Raw genomic sequence first — 16,961 nt, forward strand, 5'->3', positions numbered from 1 at the left:
GTTTCCGGAGCAGATTCTTTATAATTGGATCTCGATCATTGTTTTCTGAACTTTGCCTATTTGCTCCTTGATAGTGAGAGTTCAATCCAAGGTGATTCCAAGATATATGGAGTGATAAACAACTAATCTTAAGAAATTGTGTATTCAGTAAGTAGCTATCTGTGAATATGTATGTAAAATCTATTTTGATGGGAAATAATTGTAATTTTGTCTATATAGAAATTACTGTGATAGTTTAACAAAAAGATAACAATAAATATAGTCTCAGTACTGTATTAATAAGAGTATACTATAGTTTAAGCTCTAGATTTATTCTAGAATTAAGATTAAGCAAAAAGTTGCCTATAATTTACACTTTAATAAATAGGTGGATAGCGTCCTCTTAACGCGGGTACCATATTTATAATCCGATTAATACAATGAGGTTCTATTATAATTAAAGTAGGTCAATTAGTCTATATTATTTTATTAATAAAATTTACAACGATGACAGTATCAAAATTATAGGAATGAAAAAACAAACGTAGAAACATAAGTATACCTTAAGGACTAAACAATTTAATTAAAATAAATATTTATTTTTTTAAATTCCTTGTATTTTTAACATTTTTAAGAAACTACTTTATTCTGTCTTAACATCGAAATAGTTGTACTTCTTAAATAAGTGATTTAAGTGTGTTACCCAAGTGAACCCCATAGCTTTAACGTACATATTTACTGTTTGGGACTAATCGATATTAATCTTTTGATTCGGTGTACCTGTGTATATGACAATATGCATTAACTATTGCGGTCTGAAGATCACACTGATTTATAAATTACCGTAATTTGCGTGAAAATAAGATGGCCATCAAAACAAATAAGCTCGTTAACCCTTAACTCCACACGCTATTTTTTTAATAACTTCATGCGGTTATTAACACAAAAAACAATGTGGTATCGTACACAGTTAGCTTTATTTATTAATAATTATTAATTCAATTATAAAAGAACTTGATTTTTGTTTGTTTATTTAATTACACCTATTTATTTAATAAAAAAAGTATAAGTTAAATAAAAGTTTGGTGTACAAAATACACAGCGCGTGGGGTTAAGGGTAAAGTATTAGAAACTTTGGATTGGTAGCACTGTAAAACTTGCATAGGCAAGTTGTGCGAAAGCGCGTTGAAATGAAAATGGTAAATCGAGAAGACGGAGCAGAGGTAAGGGGGCAGTCGTCGTTGGGGTGGCGTTGCACGCCGTGTTCGATCGGGTGGTGGCAGCTGAACATTTTGTGTAAACGCGTGAGTGTCTCGTCGCTGTTACTTTCTCGAGCGAAATGCAACCTCCACCTAGGAAAGTAAGTACAACAGTATCAGCTAATTCGTAAACCCAATAATAATACTGATTAAACTTAAAATCGGTGATCTCAAATACTCATTCGGTATTTACAATAGTTGACCTACACTAGAATATAAATTCACCTTTATGAGATAACGCTCCTATTATTGCTTGTGTACGTAAAATTGTGTAATTCACCATTTGTACTCCGAGTCCGACGTCGTCAATTATTTTCTAGATTGTAATCTAAATTCAATGACAGTTATAACTAAGTAACTCAACAACGGTATAAATACTTCACGGTATTTTTCTTAAATTTGGTTTTTGAAAATCACAATTGTTCATAATAATATCTTGACCCAGTTAGCTCAAAAGCAAAAACGAAAAAAAAAAATTATTTTGGGATGACTATTCTGTTGTATTGTTTAGACTATTTTTTAAAAAATAAGTTGTAAAATCAAATCGTGTATTACAATTACATTTTAAGATGACAAATATTATAATTTGATACGACTTGAGAGACATTTTTATGTGGTTTGAAAATGTTAAAATAGTATTACATATACGCAAATGTACTTACGAGTATTTTAATACAATATACATAATATATCCCATAAATTGAATTTATTAATTCAGAATTTATAATTGTAATTAAACATGTAAGATGACTTTTCAATGTAATGAACATTGAAAAGTCATCTTACAAAAGTTAAACATTTATAAAAACTATCATACTAATAATTACTAAAAGATTGATTTGTTATTTTTGTTTATTATATTATGCATTTAAGTTTTGTATAAAATATTTATTACTATGTCAGATTTTTTGTGTTAGAGGACACAATCACTGTTTAATTGATGACCTTAACCAATTTATTTGATCATCCTATGGTCGTTTGATTATAAATTATAATAATTATTTGATACAGACTTGTTTAATGGATCCCAACACAAAGATTTATCTTTTAATGAAAAAATGACATATTAATGACAAATATATACATAAATGTAAGGTGCTAATGTAAGGTAACAGTTACGTTTAAAAAATGTTATTAATTATTTTAGCTACTCAACTACTTTGATATTTTTTTTTTATTAGACAACACATATTTGTTGATACAATAAAGTCGATATATTCCCGTAAGGTGGCTGCTTTACCTTTCCCCTAATAAATATTTATTCTATTAAATAATATGTTATTTACCTTCAAGAATTTAGAACATTGCTTAAAAATGCTAGTACTGTTATAAATAATAAATATATTGGTGTATCTCTTCAGGGAAATTATGTGAAGTTTCTAAAAAACTTGCATTCGGAACAAATAGCGAAATTACATTTGAAAAATCAAAATGAATGTGATTTGCTTGAAGATATAAGGTAAACATTTATTTTAAAGTAATTAATTATAACACTGTATAATATTTAAAAAAATCGTGTACTGTGTTTTTTACCGAATTTATTTGTCTTTATCAACACATTATACTGGGTATACATTGTTCCTCGATGATTAAAGTTAGATAGTTCATAATACCTTTTAAATAAATTATAATTTATTTTTTATTTAAATAAATAATTTAATTTTCCATAATTGACTGTACATTTTTTTAATTTTTAGGAGCTTTTTAATAAAAAAATCTGCAATAGAAAAATCGTATTCCGATGTGAGTATAATTTTAATTTTCTTACTGTACATACTTATATAATATTGAATTATTATATATTTATTTACAGGCCCTGCTCAAAATATCTGTAGCTTTTTTGAATAAAAAAATCGCTAATATACCTGATATAAAGACTGAAGGCAGTGAAGAAAAATGGTAAGTGTATTATTTATTAATTCGTATTAATTACTATTTAATACTTACACAAATAGAGCAAAGGTAGGAGGGTTGAAAATTACTTTGAAAAGTTCTAGACATTCCTTCTTCTCTCTAAGGCTCTACCCCCTAAAAATAATATTTGATTACAAGTAAAAATGAGTATTAATAGATTGAATTGTATAACTTTTCAGTGTTCTATTGTTAAAATTGTTCATTAGTTGATCAAATTACAAAATTTTAAAAAATGAGTATTCTTTTAATATGGGTAGGCAGCAGTAGTATTTAGTGGGACAGAACCATAACTACTTTTACTTTGTCATTGTAATTACATAATTTGTTTCGGTATACTATAATGTTAAATTTTTGCCTGCAGTGGAATATATTTCTTTTTTTGACAATTTACCTTTATGATAAATATAAAAATTAGAGTAGTATAATAATTAAGACAGTTATAATATGTAACATATTTAATGCAGTATCCAATATAACGTGACATTGGCCGGTTATATACTCAAAAATTCAACAAATCGATTAACGTGACCCGCACGCGCACGTTCGTTGCATCATAATTAACAATACGAGTCAACAATCAACTAACATATTGTTTCCTATTGTTTCGTAGGTATAATTATAGAAAGTCCAAATAGGTATTGGTCTTAAGCCTAAATATTAGGAGAATAAAAATTTATGAAATTTTAAATTATTAAGACATCGCTAAGTAATAAATTCGTTTTAATATGTGATATTTTCAGGAAATATAAAAAGTGTGATAAATAATTACAGTTTACACTGTTTTTGCAACAAGATGAAGCCATTACAAATAAGCTATATTAGTTATAGCTTAGCCAAAAGACATACGTTATACTTGATCCTAAAATAATTATTGCACTTAAGTTCTTTATTGAAGTTTCATAATAAAACTTTTACTTAAAAAGAACTAAGAAACACATTTGGTTTTATAAATAATTTCGTATTGTAATAGAATTACTGAATAAAGTTATACCAAAAGAAATTATCCCCAAAATAATCGAAATTGAGATTTTGCTAGATTTTGCTATGTGACTACAAAACAGGGTATTATACAGTAAATTACATTTAAAACAATTTTCTTAGGAATATGTGGAATGTGTGGCGTACAGTGCTAGAAGAAAACGAAACAGCTGCAAAAGCACGTTTAGAAGCTATCGAACTACTACAAAATCAAATAAACGACGAAGCAAAAACTTTGCGAGCGCACAAACTGCAAATAGCTAAAAAGGTAATAAAATGTGTATATATTTTTTTTAATGTATGGGGGCATATCACACCAAGTGAACTTATTTCATGTCCGCCCGTTTTCTTTTAATTTTTACACAAATAAAAAGTGGTCGCTTAGGATTAACGAATAAGAGTTACTAAACCTTCTTTTCGTACTTTACGGTAAAAACTATTTTTAATTACGTCAAACGTTATTTTTTACCCCAAAAAAAGTGAAAAGAGGATAGATAGCTCGATTTTTTGCTATAAAATATGTAATTTTTAGAGTTGGTTAGGAATTATAATTGAGTGAATAGATGGCTTGACGAACGTCGGAAACCCCCGCTAATCAAGGACAGACCGCTTCAGGAGGTTCCCTCAGTCCTCAATCATCTTTTCACTCAGTTATAATTCCCACCCCACACTAAAATTGACATTTTATTGTAAAAAATTCTAACTTTCCATCCATCCACTTTTCAAAAATATCAAAATGGTCGCAAGAGCCAAAAATTGCAAACATATTTTCAGATTGATCCTTTTTTGAGGTAAAAAATGGTTTGACGTAAAGGCAAATATTTTCATCGTAAAGTACGAAAAAAATTCTAAGGAACTCGTTGTTCGTCAATTCTAATCGACCACTTTTTATTTGTATAAAAATGAAAAGAAAACGTGCGGACATGAAAAAGTTTAACTTTCGAATTTTTAGGTGGGGAACACTTGGGCTGGAATGCCCCGTATATGAAACATTATTTTAAAGTTTATTATTTCAGTGTACAGACCATTTAACTCAAGTTCAAAAAGAGCTTCATTCTTCTGTCCAAGAAGTTGACAAGACAAAAAAATTCTACTTCGACGAAGAACAAAGTGCTCATGAAGTGAGAGATAAAGCTAAAGATATTGAAGAAAAGTAATTATTTAAAAATATCATCTAATTAATTTTAGACGTTAGTGTAAACTGCAAATGTTGTTTTAGTAATATAATAAAACCTGTCAAAATAATCTTAATTCAACATATTTTAAAACTTAATAAGATTTTATTTTAAGTTCATTATTTTAAACAATCATTTTACAGATTAAAAAAAAAAAAAGGTTCATTTTTCCAATCAATTACGTCCTTGCAAAAAAATAGTGCCAAAGTAAGAACAGATGTTTTCGTATATAAAAATAAATAAATAATATGAATATACTTAACTATCGTTGTATGTATACAATAGTTGGTTGTATTAATAGATAAATGAAAATAAATTTAGGTGTCTTCGAGAAGAGAAGTATTGGAAGAAAAATCGTCGGGTGCAAGGAACGATTACTTACTTAGTTTGGCTGCAGCTAACGCTCATCAAACACGTTATTTCTTGGTTGATCTTCAAAATGTTATGAATGTAAGCACTTATTGGATAGACACTGGCGTCGAAGTCTTAAAAATGTGGTTGGGCAATTCCAAAACTTAGCGGCCTCAGCATGAACGTTAATATATAAATTATAATGCACAATTTTTGAAAAAGTGGTCGGGCCAAGTCATGACCTTAGTATGGGCTTCGGCGCCACTGTGGATACATTTTGTCAATTAAGTAAAATATGATTATTCATTAAATCTAAATTAAAAAACAAAATAATAATAATAAAAAACGTTACATTTTTTCAATAGGATTTATTTTAATAATTATTTATGTATTGTGACATAAGTGTCCGTTATTTATTATTTATTTATTGCAAATGTATTATAATATAATTTTAAATTTTACTAAGTATAACTTACTTATAAGTTATACTTATTACATAAAGACTTAAAGCGTGACTTTACCGTAAAGTATAATGCTATTAATATATTAGGTTTAATCAACACTTAAATTAGAAATTAATCGTTATTACCGATTACACAATTTGTTCCAATCGACGCGACGTAGACCAATATTTTTTTTTTTAAAACGTCAAATGTACTACTATTTACTAACAGTTATAATAATCGCTATAACAATTATTGTTCTTAATATAGACTATGGAAAATAATGTGTATGAAAAGGTGCAAGAATATTTAGCATTGCTTAGTAAAATTGAGCTACTAACGTGTACAGTTGTTCATAACTCTTTCAAGAAAGTTAGAGACCAAGCACAACAAGTTAGTGCGACTATATATGGTTATGTATAATTGTAATGTAAATACTATATAATGTTATGTGTATTTATGTATTTTTTTTAGTTAAGTCGAGAATATAATATGCAATGTGTATACCTTTTTTATCCGGTTTTAAAACAACATGTACAATATCAATTTGAAGCATGTGATGGCGATACAATAGATCATATAACCGCGGACCATGGAGGAGTTGTAACAATTCTTAGCCAAGAAGCCATAAGATGGGCTACACGAATTTTAAGAGAAACAAACAATATTAAAGAAAACACTAGAAAATTACAGGTCTTCCAGGCACTCAGAGAATCTGGTCAAAAGGTATTTAATAATCCAGTCAATTATTTTTCTCATTCCTCTGTCAAGTATCAAACACTGACTGCCTATTCAATTGTTGTACAGAATATGACAAAATGGTTGCACCGATTTTAGATGTAAATAAGAACCAAACCAAACAAGATAAAGAAATAAACTTTTTATATAAATACCATGCAATTTTGATATTTTATACTTCAAAATACACATCACATTAATGGTGGCTGTTATGTGCGACAGAAAGAATCACTTTTTGTTTTCGGAGGCGTAGCTGGGTGGCGTAAGGGTTAGCAGCCAAGTCCGCGTCTTAGAACGTGTTTTAATTTATTACGTACCTATTTTTTGCTCAATTTCCAATTCAGATTTTTCTTCTGGCAACACCGATTTTTTTTTTTGGGGGGGGAGTGTCACTTAAAGGCACAAGTTCATCCATATCGACCATAAAAACTTAAAGACCTAAAGGCAGCCATAACTTTATACAGGACGTTGTCCGCAGGGTAACGGCAAACATTCGAGAAAGATGCTAAGACTGCATTGATTACAACGCAATGGCAGTAATTTAAGTGGTATAATTTTCAAAACATAACATCTTAAAATATCATGATAATTACTTTTTAAAAATAAAAGGTTTAATTCTTTATCATGTTTAGTTTGGTTTTTACTCATATCCAAAATCAGAGCAACATTTTTGTACCTTCAGTATTTTTATAATAAGGGCGGATACGATTAGGGTTGATCGTCTGTAAATACAAACGTGTTGCCCTTACTTTTTATGATACCTATTGACTCTTGAAACCAAATTTTCACAAATTGAAACCTGGAAATTTAATACGGTAAAAGTGTAATTTTACCCCTTTTTGGTTTTTCCCTAATAAATAATAATAAATTTCAGACCTTATATCCCAAAAATACACTAGAAAAATGAAAAAAAAGTTTTCACTCTTTCTAGGAGATAGGGATTTTAATATTTTTTTGGTTTGTCGTAGTATATCGATAGTACAATATAAAAAGAATATTCCATATACATTTTGAAGTAATTTTTATTTCGACTGTTTTATTAAAAAAAAATGTAGTGCCCCGTAATTTAAGTACATTTTTTTAGTGATTTTTCGATAATTAAGGGGAAGGGGACACATTTTTGGATCAATAAAATACTTTCCAGATACGATTTTTGACCTATAGACATGTTACATGAAGAAATCGGATTAGCGGCTTAGGAAATGTCGTAGGCCAAGAAACAAAATAAATATAAATACGTCATAATTGTAAAAACAAAACCTTTTTAGCTCCATATCGAAGGTAAAACTAATAACAATAAATTGACTTTCGCATTTTCAGAATGATCCTAATGATCCTAATGGATCTGACTTAGAAACAAAAATTGAATCGTTAAAAAATAGTATCCGTAGATCTGAAGTAAGTAGAGTTTAACACAGTTAAGATTTACCCAAAGCATTTAATATGACTGTAAACAAATTATTTATTTTATAGATAGCTAAAGTAAAAGCGGAAGCTCGCATAGAATGTTTAAAGAATGGCGATGGAAATGGTATGGAACATATAATATTGTAGTGCAATTACTAACTTACCTTCTAATTTTATTTATTTGATGATTTTAGTTAATGTGGAAGAATGGCTGGCAGATATAGGTGATATAAGTGCTGAACTTCAGCGGTCGAATAGTACATCTTCCTTGCCGGCAGAAGGAAGCGCTACTAATGCTATGACGTCTGATTATGACAGTGAAGATTATGGAGATGGTCCTTCTGATAGCCCAGTACCGATGGACCAACCACAGTCTTTGTCTCAGGATGAGGAAGAGAGACCGGATTCTGCGGAAATGGATAAAGATTGGGGTATGTACTTCCACCATGTTATGTTTTTTTCTCTTTGCTCCTAAAAAGAAATTCTGCAGTTATTTTGGATTAAAGCAAAATTATTAGAATACGAATATTTAAAAGATACAAGTTATTATCATTAAGTAACAATATTTTAGCTCTCGTAGAACGAGAACGTCAACGTATTGAACAGTTAACTGCGGGTTGGGATGATCCAACACAGGTGAACTGGGAAGAAACTGGTGATTCTGAAGACAAGGCTACTTATCCTCAGCATACTCAAGAACCAGAAGGACCCGTTTACAAAAGTACTGCTTTGTATAGCTACACGGTAAGTATACACACACATATATATGTATATAATTTACAATTTATATATAAACAACAACAAGTATAAACGATATTATTATTTTTGTGAATACATTATCATTTATATTAGGCTCAACATCCAGATGAACTGACAATAGTAGAAAACGAGCAACTTGAAGTGTTTAGTGTAGACAGTGACAATTCTGGTTGGTCTAAAGCAAGAAATTATAAAGGAGAAGTAGGATATGTACCATCTAATTATTTGGATATTGAACAAGAAACTTGTGATCCAGAAACTCGCGATACTCCTACCACTTACCAGCTTAGATCACAAATAAGTTTTTCATCTGTGGACTATATGGTAAACGATGCAACTACAAGTCAACCCTTACAGAGTCAGTCCGACGAAGAAAACGAAGCTGAAGAACAGTCTTCAGAGAAAAGTATCACAACTGTATGGGAGAAAAAAGAAGGAGGTACAATTTAATTAAAACAATTTATTTATAAGATGTCAGATAAAAATTGAATGTACACATTGCGAATTCCGAAGAACAATAACCTAAATGCAATTAGTCGAATATTACATGAGAGTGAATTGAAAAAATACTTTTTTAATAATTATAAAATATCTACAAAAAAAATATGACAATGTTATGCCAAATGAATAATATTGATCGACTTTATAAATTCATTGTTCTTGATTCCAAAACCGCGAAATCCTCATTTTCAAAAAAATTCGCTTAGGCCGCTGTTTTTCGGAAGCCGTGATGTAATATACCGGTGAATAATTTACTGTTTATTCAAACATGAGTACAGGGATCGAAACAGTTATTTTTTTTTACAAATGAGTTCAACTATAACTGTTTGAAAAAAACTTTTATTTATAAAAGTTTAATCAAAACCGTTATTTTAAAACTTTTAAATAAAAATTCTAGCTTAAAAAAGTTTTTTTTAAAAAGGTTAAATAAAAGTTCTAGCCAAAAAAAGTTAAAGTTAAACTTTTACTTTTCCCCTCTAAAAAAAAAATTAAATGTACAAAAAAAATCAATGATAATGTAAGATCGTTATTGTTTGACTGCTCAGCAATAAAAAAACTATTCTACTCTCATCTTACTATCTTGCTGGGAAAATTCAAAAATTTAAAAAACCAACGTTGTATAAATAAGCTTTGGTTGTACATTATTCCCTTGCATTTCAAGTATCTGTAGAAAGGGCATTTTTATCTTTAAAATATGTTTTAAATTATCATAGATACAACCTTGACAATGAAACCCTTGAAAATATTTTGTTAGCTAAATTAAATTAATTTTTTTTGTTAGTAAGATTATATTAAACTCTTTTGTTAGTAAATTTAACTTAAATTTGTTTGTTCGTAAATTTTTTTGTTAGTAAGCTTCGTAAACGATAGCTAATTTGTCCAGAACTCATCTCATCATGATGATAGCATTTAAAACGTCGCTTACACTATAAAATTTTGATTATACTTGTATTAAGTTGATATAATATCATCATTTAAAATTTTAATTTTCAAAATATTTAAAAACATTTTTATGTTAAATGCATATAGTATAGTAAAATTATTATTAAGTTGTATGTTACATTTCCTATTAATAAAAACGTAAAAGCATAATACTTTTTTCATTAAACTTATTCATGTAAATGGTTTATAATAACTGTTCAACAAAAACTTTTATAAATCCAGTTAGAAAATAAAAGTTATAAAAATAACTTTTATTGAAAAAAGTAAAAGTTAAAAAAAAAATGTTTATACATCAACATGTATAAGTAAAAGTTAAACTTTTACTTTTATTAATAAAAGTTAACTGTTTCATTCGACCCCTGCATGAGTGTAATATAATATGTTGTAAGTTCATACTTAAATTTACTAAAAAAAATAATAAAATAAGAGAACATTTTAAAACCATTATTTTTTTTAAACTTGTATGATTTGTTTAAAAACATATTATAATGGTAATTGGGTTCTTTTTTAATTACAGGAATTATAGAAATACCATCGTATTGTGTTGCACTATTTGACTATGACGCTAATGATCCTGAAGAATTGGGCATGAAGGAAGGAGAAATTATTAAAGTAGTGGACAAGACTACTCACGTAGATGATGGATGGTGGGTCGGGGAATTGGGTAGTAAAATGGGACACTTCCCGTCATGTTTGGTGAAAGAGTGTTATGAAAACGGAGAACATATACCTACACCAACATCCGAAAATGGCGATAGTGATTTTTCGAACGATGACCATCCAGAATTCGTTACAAATGCTCCCCCGCCACCCCCACCGCCAACTGCATTTACACCACCCGAATTACTTTCCTCGTCTTTGTTTCCTACTCAAGTAATTGTTACTCAGCCCACACCTAGTGGTGAACATGGACCACAAGGATTTAATCCAGAAGGTAAACAAATTGTATATCTGCAAATTTACAAATTCAGATCTTCGATGTGAGGGCTCTTAGTTCTATATTCTATCTTATAGTATTAACGATACATTTTTTTTTATCAATATATTTTAAGATCTTGTCGCCATTATGGCTTTATAGCTTATACTTCTGATTAGGGGTGAGACAAAAATCCTAATATCCAAGTAATAATAAACGCAAGAAGGTCTTTGATTGATCATTCTGCTACTAAGTTTGTTATGTAAAAATGAACGGATTAAACATTTCTGTAGAGTTCAGTTTTATTTTTAAGTCTTAAATATTGTATTATGTTATGATACTAATAGAAATCAAAGCACTATACTTTAGTATTTGAATGTGTTCGATAATTAAAAAAACCTGATTACAGTCTATCAAAAATATAAATTCTGAATCATTAAATTGTTGAACTAGTTATAATTACTATAATATTAACTGCATTACATTTTGTTTTAGCCGAAATTTCAATGAAAGCCAATGATTTTTCTATGGAATTGACTCAAAACCAACAAGAACAATATCATACTCAGTTTTTCGGAGATTTGGAAGAAAATACACTGGTTAATGGTAAGTCTTTATCTAAATATTGATTTCAATGTATGCGTGTAGAATATATATGGGGCATTCCGAGTAAAACCACGCGGTCATCGGCCCGACCTCTTCATTTTTTTTGAATTTTTTATCACTTATATTTACCCCAAAAATAGAGGTTATATATTTTATTTTTCCCGAAAAATCGATTTCGACCTGCTTAAAAATTCTGAAATTTCTATCATAAAATTAAAGACTGATCAAATCTTTTGATCTAATAACGGGAATGGAACAAGATTTATTTCTATATTATTTTTTAATAAAGACATTTTTTTTCAAAATCTGAAAAAATGTATAATTTCAGTTTTTTATTTTTTTAAATTAAAAATAATGATGAGGTCAGGTCGATGACCACGTGGTTTGACTCGGAAAGCCCTATGTATATATATATTAAACCAATAATAAACATTAATTAATCTTACTTAATTTGTTAAACATACAGTACCTGCGGTTCCTCAACTATGTATAGAAAATGAAGATGATGTAAGTTATAATTTAGTTAACGTAAATGCTTTAAAAAATATAGATAGAGAGGGCCGGAATAGGAATTTATTTCACGGGTAGCTAGATATTTATATTATATTTTCTTCCAGAGCTCTATCAATTTACAAAGTTTAAAGGGTAAAGTGTATATAATAACTTTCTTAATATTGATTAATTTCGACGGTTCGATAACCAGTTTTGGATAATAATTTTGTGTCATTGAAGTTTAAAATTTAGGAATGGAGGGTAAGTGCGGTAGAGTAATGCGAGCAAATAAAAATAATACTATATTACCTTGCCCACTCCCATACATTTTAAACCTTAATAACTTTAAAAGTAATTATTATCCAAAAATGATTATTGAACAGTCAAAATGTTCAGCAAATTAAAAAGTTAATTAAATCTATACGTTACCATTTAAGTTTTAAAAGTTGATAGAGCTCTGGAAAATACTTAAAAGGGGAAATATTTAGTAATTTGATAAAATTGTAAAATAACATAAACAAAAATGTTTCCAAAAAGAAACACTTAAAAATAGCAACACTTTTATTGAGATATTGAGTGTCTTATTCTTAATAAATCATTTTGTAGTGTTGTTTGAAATACATTTTGCAATAATATTTTGCATGTCTAATCTATATGAAGTGTCAGTTAACTACCATATTACAAAATGTATTGTATGCAGTATAATATAATGGAGATATTCATATTCCAGAATAACTCTTCTGAACCCCCAGATGCACCTCCACCGCCAGCACCCACTGCAGACGCGTTAGGCGTCGCTCAAATTGTCATTACAGCTGCAACACCTGTGGTTGAAGAACCCGAAAAGCCATTTGGACAAGAATCTACTACGACGGAAACTCAACCAGAATCGGAATCCGAACCGGAAGAAGAGCATCATATGAGTGTCGACAGCGACTACTTTCCGGCTACAATACCGGAGGAATCTGAAGACGAACTCAAGATGCTCGAGTCTGATGAACCGTCTGACCAAGGTTTACCATCACTACCGGAGCTTGAGCCTGGTCAATTAGCGAAACTACACAATCTTAAAGAGTCAAACGCCTAAGAGCTTTACCACTTTAACCTTATTTTGAATAAATTGAAGACCTATTGATGTAGGTACCTAAATATTTTTCAAATTGGTTTGTCAATAGTCATGTATTATTATAAATGTATGAACTGTCAAAGTATTATTATTCAACGTAGTAGCACTGATATGTACCTTCGTGTACAAGTGTTTTTATAATTTATTGTACTATACAAAAATCAGAATAAATCGACCACGATAAAATTACCATACTGAATATTGTATCAAATATTTGTATACATTTATAATAATGATACAATAGCAGGGATTTTAATTTTCAAACTAAACAATATTTATAAAAAACAATTTTTAAATTATCTTTGCGTATAAATCATATTCAATAACAAGTTGTTTAAATTTTTTAAATATTGTAGATTCGACATTTATTTTCCATGTTTTTAATTTTTAAAAATGTCTTATTTATAAACATTTTCATGTTGGTAGGTATAGAACAGTAGAAAGTATACATTTATAAAACAATTTTCTTCATTTATTAATTTGATATTTATTGAAAAGGGTGTTAGTAAATAATAATAAATAACTTTCCTTTATAAATCTCAACAATTTGTTGAATGTTTTGATGAAGTAAGTTTTATAAAATTAATCTAGAGTTCTTAAATTTTGTTTAAAAATCTAACATTATGTACGTAATTTGGTTTATAGTTTACTTATTGGTGGACACAAAGCAAAAATTATACTACCTATACATTTTTTATTAATACAAATTTAAAATTTAGAAGTAAAAGTTAAAAAAAAAAAATTATTTAAATTATTCGCTAATACTTTACTACTCTAATTTATTTTTCTTGTACTTTGCGGTGATGTTAACTCTTATACATTTAAAAGTTATTTATTTTCGTAGCATTTTATAAAAGTTTATAGCTGTGGACTAATATTTTATTAGCTACTTTTAAAATAACAATAGGATAAATTAAAAATAGTTTATCAAAAAAATATTCGAAATTCATAGCAATATCAACTTATTATCAAGTATTATCAATTAATATATTTCTGATACTTATTTTTTAATTTGACCGAAGTGGTGTGTAATTAATAATTATATATTTTTACTTTAGATTCGGCATAATAATTTATCGAATAATAAGAACATTTTATTTTATACTGCAATATTATTTTTTAGCTATAACAAACGAGCTGTGCAATTAAGAAAAACATCTTCGTTATTGTTTAAAACAAAATTTAAATGAAATATCCTGAATCGCCGAATATTTTAACTAAAGTACATATTCTAATTAGTATATCTGTAAGTAATATTAAACATTAATAAAAACTATAAAAACCCAAACATAATAATAATATAAACTATTTGCTTCTATTAGTTCCTAAGTTTACTGAATGTGTTCTTCGGTCGTTAAATGGAAACCAAATTATGTGCTTGTGTAACTATTAGTTACTTTTACAGACAATTAATGTCAATGGAGTGCCTTTATACATGGGTACCTATAAGTTTGATTATTAGATTATAATTTAAACGTTTTAAAAAAAATGTCATAAGTTGTCTAATTTTATGCAAATTTCATGTAAAATTATACATAGACTAATAATAAACTACTAGTAATTTATAATCAATGATAGAACTTACTTAAATCTTTATAATTAAGTACCTATTTCTAAACAAAACATTTTATAGCAATATTTATATTTTATGTTAATACATTTATAATTAAAACATCCTTTGTAGTTACGTGTACACATAAATTTAACTCTTAAAGTTATAATCTTGAAATATCACTTTTTAATCATGATTGTTAACTATTTATTGTTTTTTAATGACCATGTAATTACTTGTTTAGATTAATATATTATTTAAAAAAATGTAATATTAACCTGCGAATATTGAGTTTTTATATTTTATCCTAAAACTATGTTTTTTAATTCCTATTACTTACAAATTTTTAACAACGGGATTTTTTTAATTTATTGTACTATTTTCATACTATTCAACTTATTATCCGACTAAAGTATTCAGTACTGAGAGGTAGGTTGGTGTCGTGTGCATGCTTCATTATAATATTAGTAAGCTTATATTGAGCGCACACTAGTTGCATCCCATCCTTAGGTAGTCGTCAAAATTATACACTAGTTGCCTTCCAAGAATATCTGAATTCCCTCCGGTGACCTTCATTTCTTATCGTAACCTTTTGGGTCATAAACTACTAGTTGCCTCCCGTGCCAGGTACTCAATATTTTTCATCCGAGTTGCCTCCCAAGGTTATCCGGATTCCCTCCAAATGATCCCTCTTAAACTAGGTACACAGTACAAGTTACAACGAAAGAAATGTCATTTCTTTAGTTACTTCCATTTTACACAAATTAAATTAAAATTAAAATTAAACACCACGCAATTACCGCTTTTTAGACACCGGGTTCTTAGCGGATGTCGAAGAGCCGTTGTTTACACTGGATTAAAAAGAATTAGAGATTGAAAAAGGATAGGCACAAGGTGCGAACGAATCGCAAGACACGAGTACCTAAGGAAATGTAAGCACAAACGGTGCGAACGAAACGCAAGACACGGGTACTTTAAGAAAGGAATGTGCACTGTGTGAACGAATCGCAAGACAAGTGCACGAGGAAAGAGGAGAGACTACAAGGTGTTAAATGAACGAACTCTCGAACTTAAACCTTGTAGCAACCTGTAACAGGTTGCTACAAGGTTTGGCAAGCGACAACCGAGTACTCTTTGACTGATGACATGTGTTTACGGTAAAGTCGACTGACGACATATCATTGAATTTAAATGTCTTCTATATTGTTTTACATTTTGCAACTAAGCGTTAAGTTAATTTGATTGTTTAGTAATCAGTCTCGAGTCGTCGGAAGCACTGTCCATATTTATTTTTATAAATTTACCTACATTGATGACGTGGTCATCATATAACAAATGGATATGTTTCCTTAAAAGCATCAACAACTTTGCGGCGGCCGGTAGCCGCTAGAGCCGCACGGATCGTCCGGTCGGTGAACAGTATAGACGCAGCCGCACGTGCGTTCACTACCTATACATAAACTATAAAATATAAAATGTTTAAAGTACTCTTTTCTATTTCTGAGGACGAAAAACTTGTAGAAATGGTAGCCAAATTTGATTGTCTATATAATTTGGCTAATTCACTCTACAAACTACTACAAAAGTTCTTCTTCCTCTATCTCTTCAAGAAGTAGATATGATACTAAGTCACGTTGACTCATCTTGAATTTGTTTTAAACATTTTTAAAACGTCTACTAGACAGCAATGACCACTGACTGCACACGCCAGACGACTGACGCTTCAAAGGAAACAGTTTTTTTAAATATTAAGTACCTGACACGAGAGGCAACTAGAACTTTTTGACCCAAAAAGTTACGATAAGAAATAAAGGTCGCCGGAG

General features: G+C 29.1%; 1 protein-coding gene across 1 annotated transcript; it reads left to right on the forward strand.

Annotated features, from left to right (window-relative positions):
* Positions 1–1,213: 1,213 nt before the first annotated feature.
* Positions 1,214–14,043, forward strand: LOC126835792 (protein nervous wreck). The gene is made up of 19 exons (XM_050568611.1): positions 1,214–1,339; positions 2,600–2,697; positions 2,936–2,981; positions 3,052–3,137; positions 4,254–4,398; positions 5,147–5,283; positions 5,449–5,512; positions 5,627–5,755; positions 6,370–6,492; positions 6,574–6,825; positions 8,158–8,235; positions 8,311–8,368; positions 8,439–8,675; positions 8,816–8,988; positions 9,097–9,442; positions 10,964–11,380; positions 11,858–11,968; positions 12,435–12,475; positions 13,191–14,043. Exons 1-19 carry the CDS (start codon positions 1,319–1,321, stop codon positions 13,545–13,547), a joined length of 2,919 nt encoding a protein of 972 aa, XP_050424568.1. The 5' UTR covers positions 1,214–1,318; the 3' UTR covers positions 13,548–14,043.
* The last annotated feature ends 2,918 nt before the right edge of the window (positions 14,044–16,961 follow it).

This window comes from Adelges cooleyi, unplaced genomic scaffold, assembly GCF_023614345.1.
Source record: "Adelges cooleyi isolate 19-005CV unplaced genomic scaffold, UGA_ACOO_1.1 ACOO_flye_CR_arks_rails_tigmint_CR_PRNA_23, whole genome shotgun sequence".
Classification (NCBI taxonomy): Eukaryota; Metazoa; Arthropoda; class Insecta; order Hemiptera; family Adelgidae; genus Adelges; species Adelges cooleyi.

Bases quoted from the DNA above. Each gene is read 5' to 3' on its own strand.
- LOC126835792 (XM_050568611.1), top strand. From the start codon at position 1,319: ATGCAACCTCCACCTAGGAAA. The intron at 2,982-3,051 runs GTGAGTATAATT...ATTTATTTACAG, and splicing joins TAGAAAAATCGTATTCCGAT to GCCCTGCTCAAAATATCTGT. The intron at 8,989-9,096 runs GTAAGTATACAC...CATTTATATTAG, and splicing joins CTGCTTTGTATAGCTACACG to GCTCAACATCCAGATGAACT.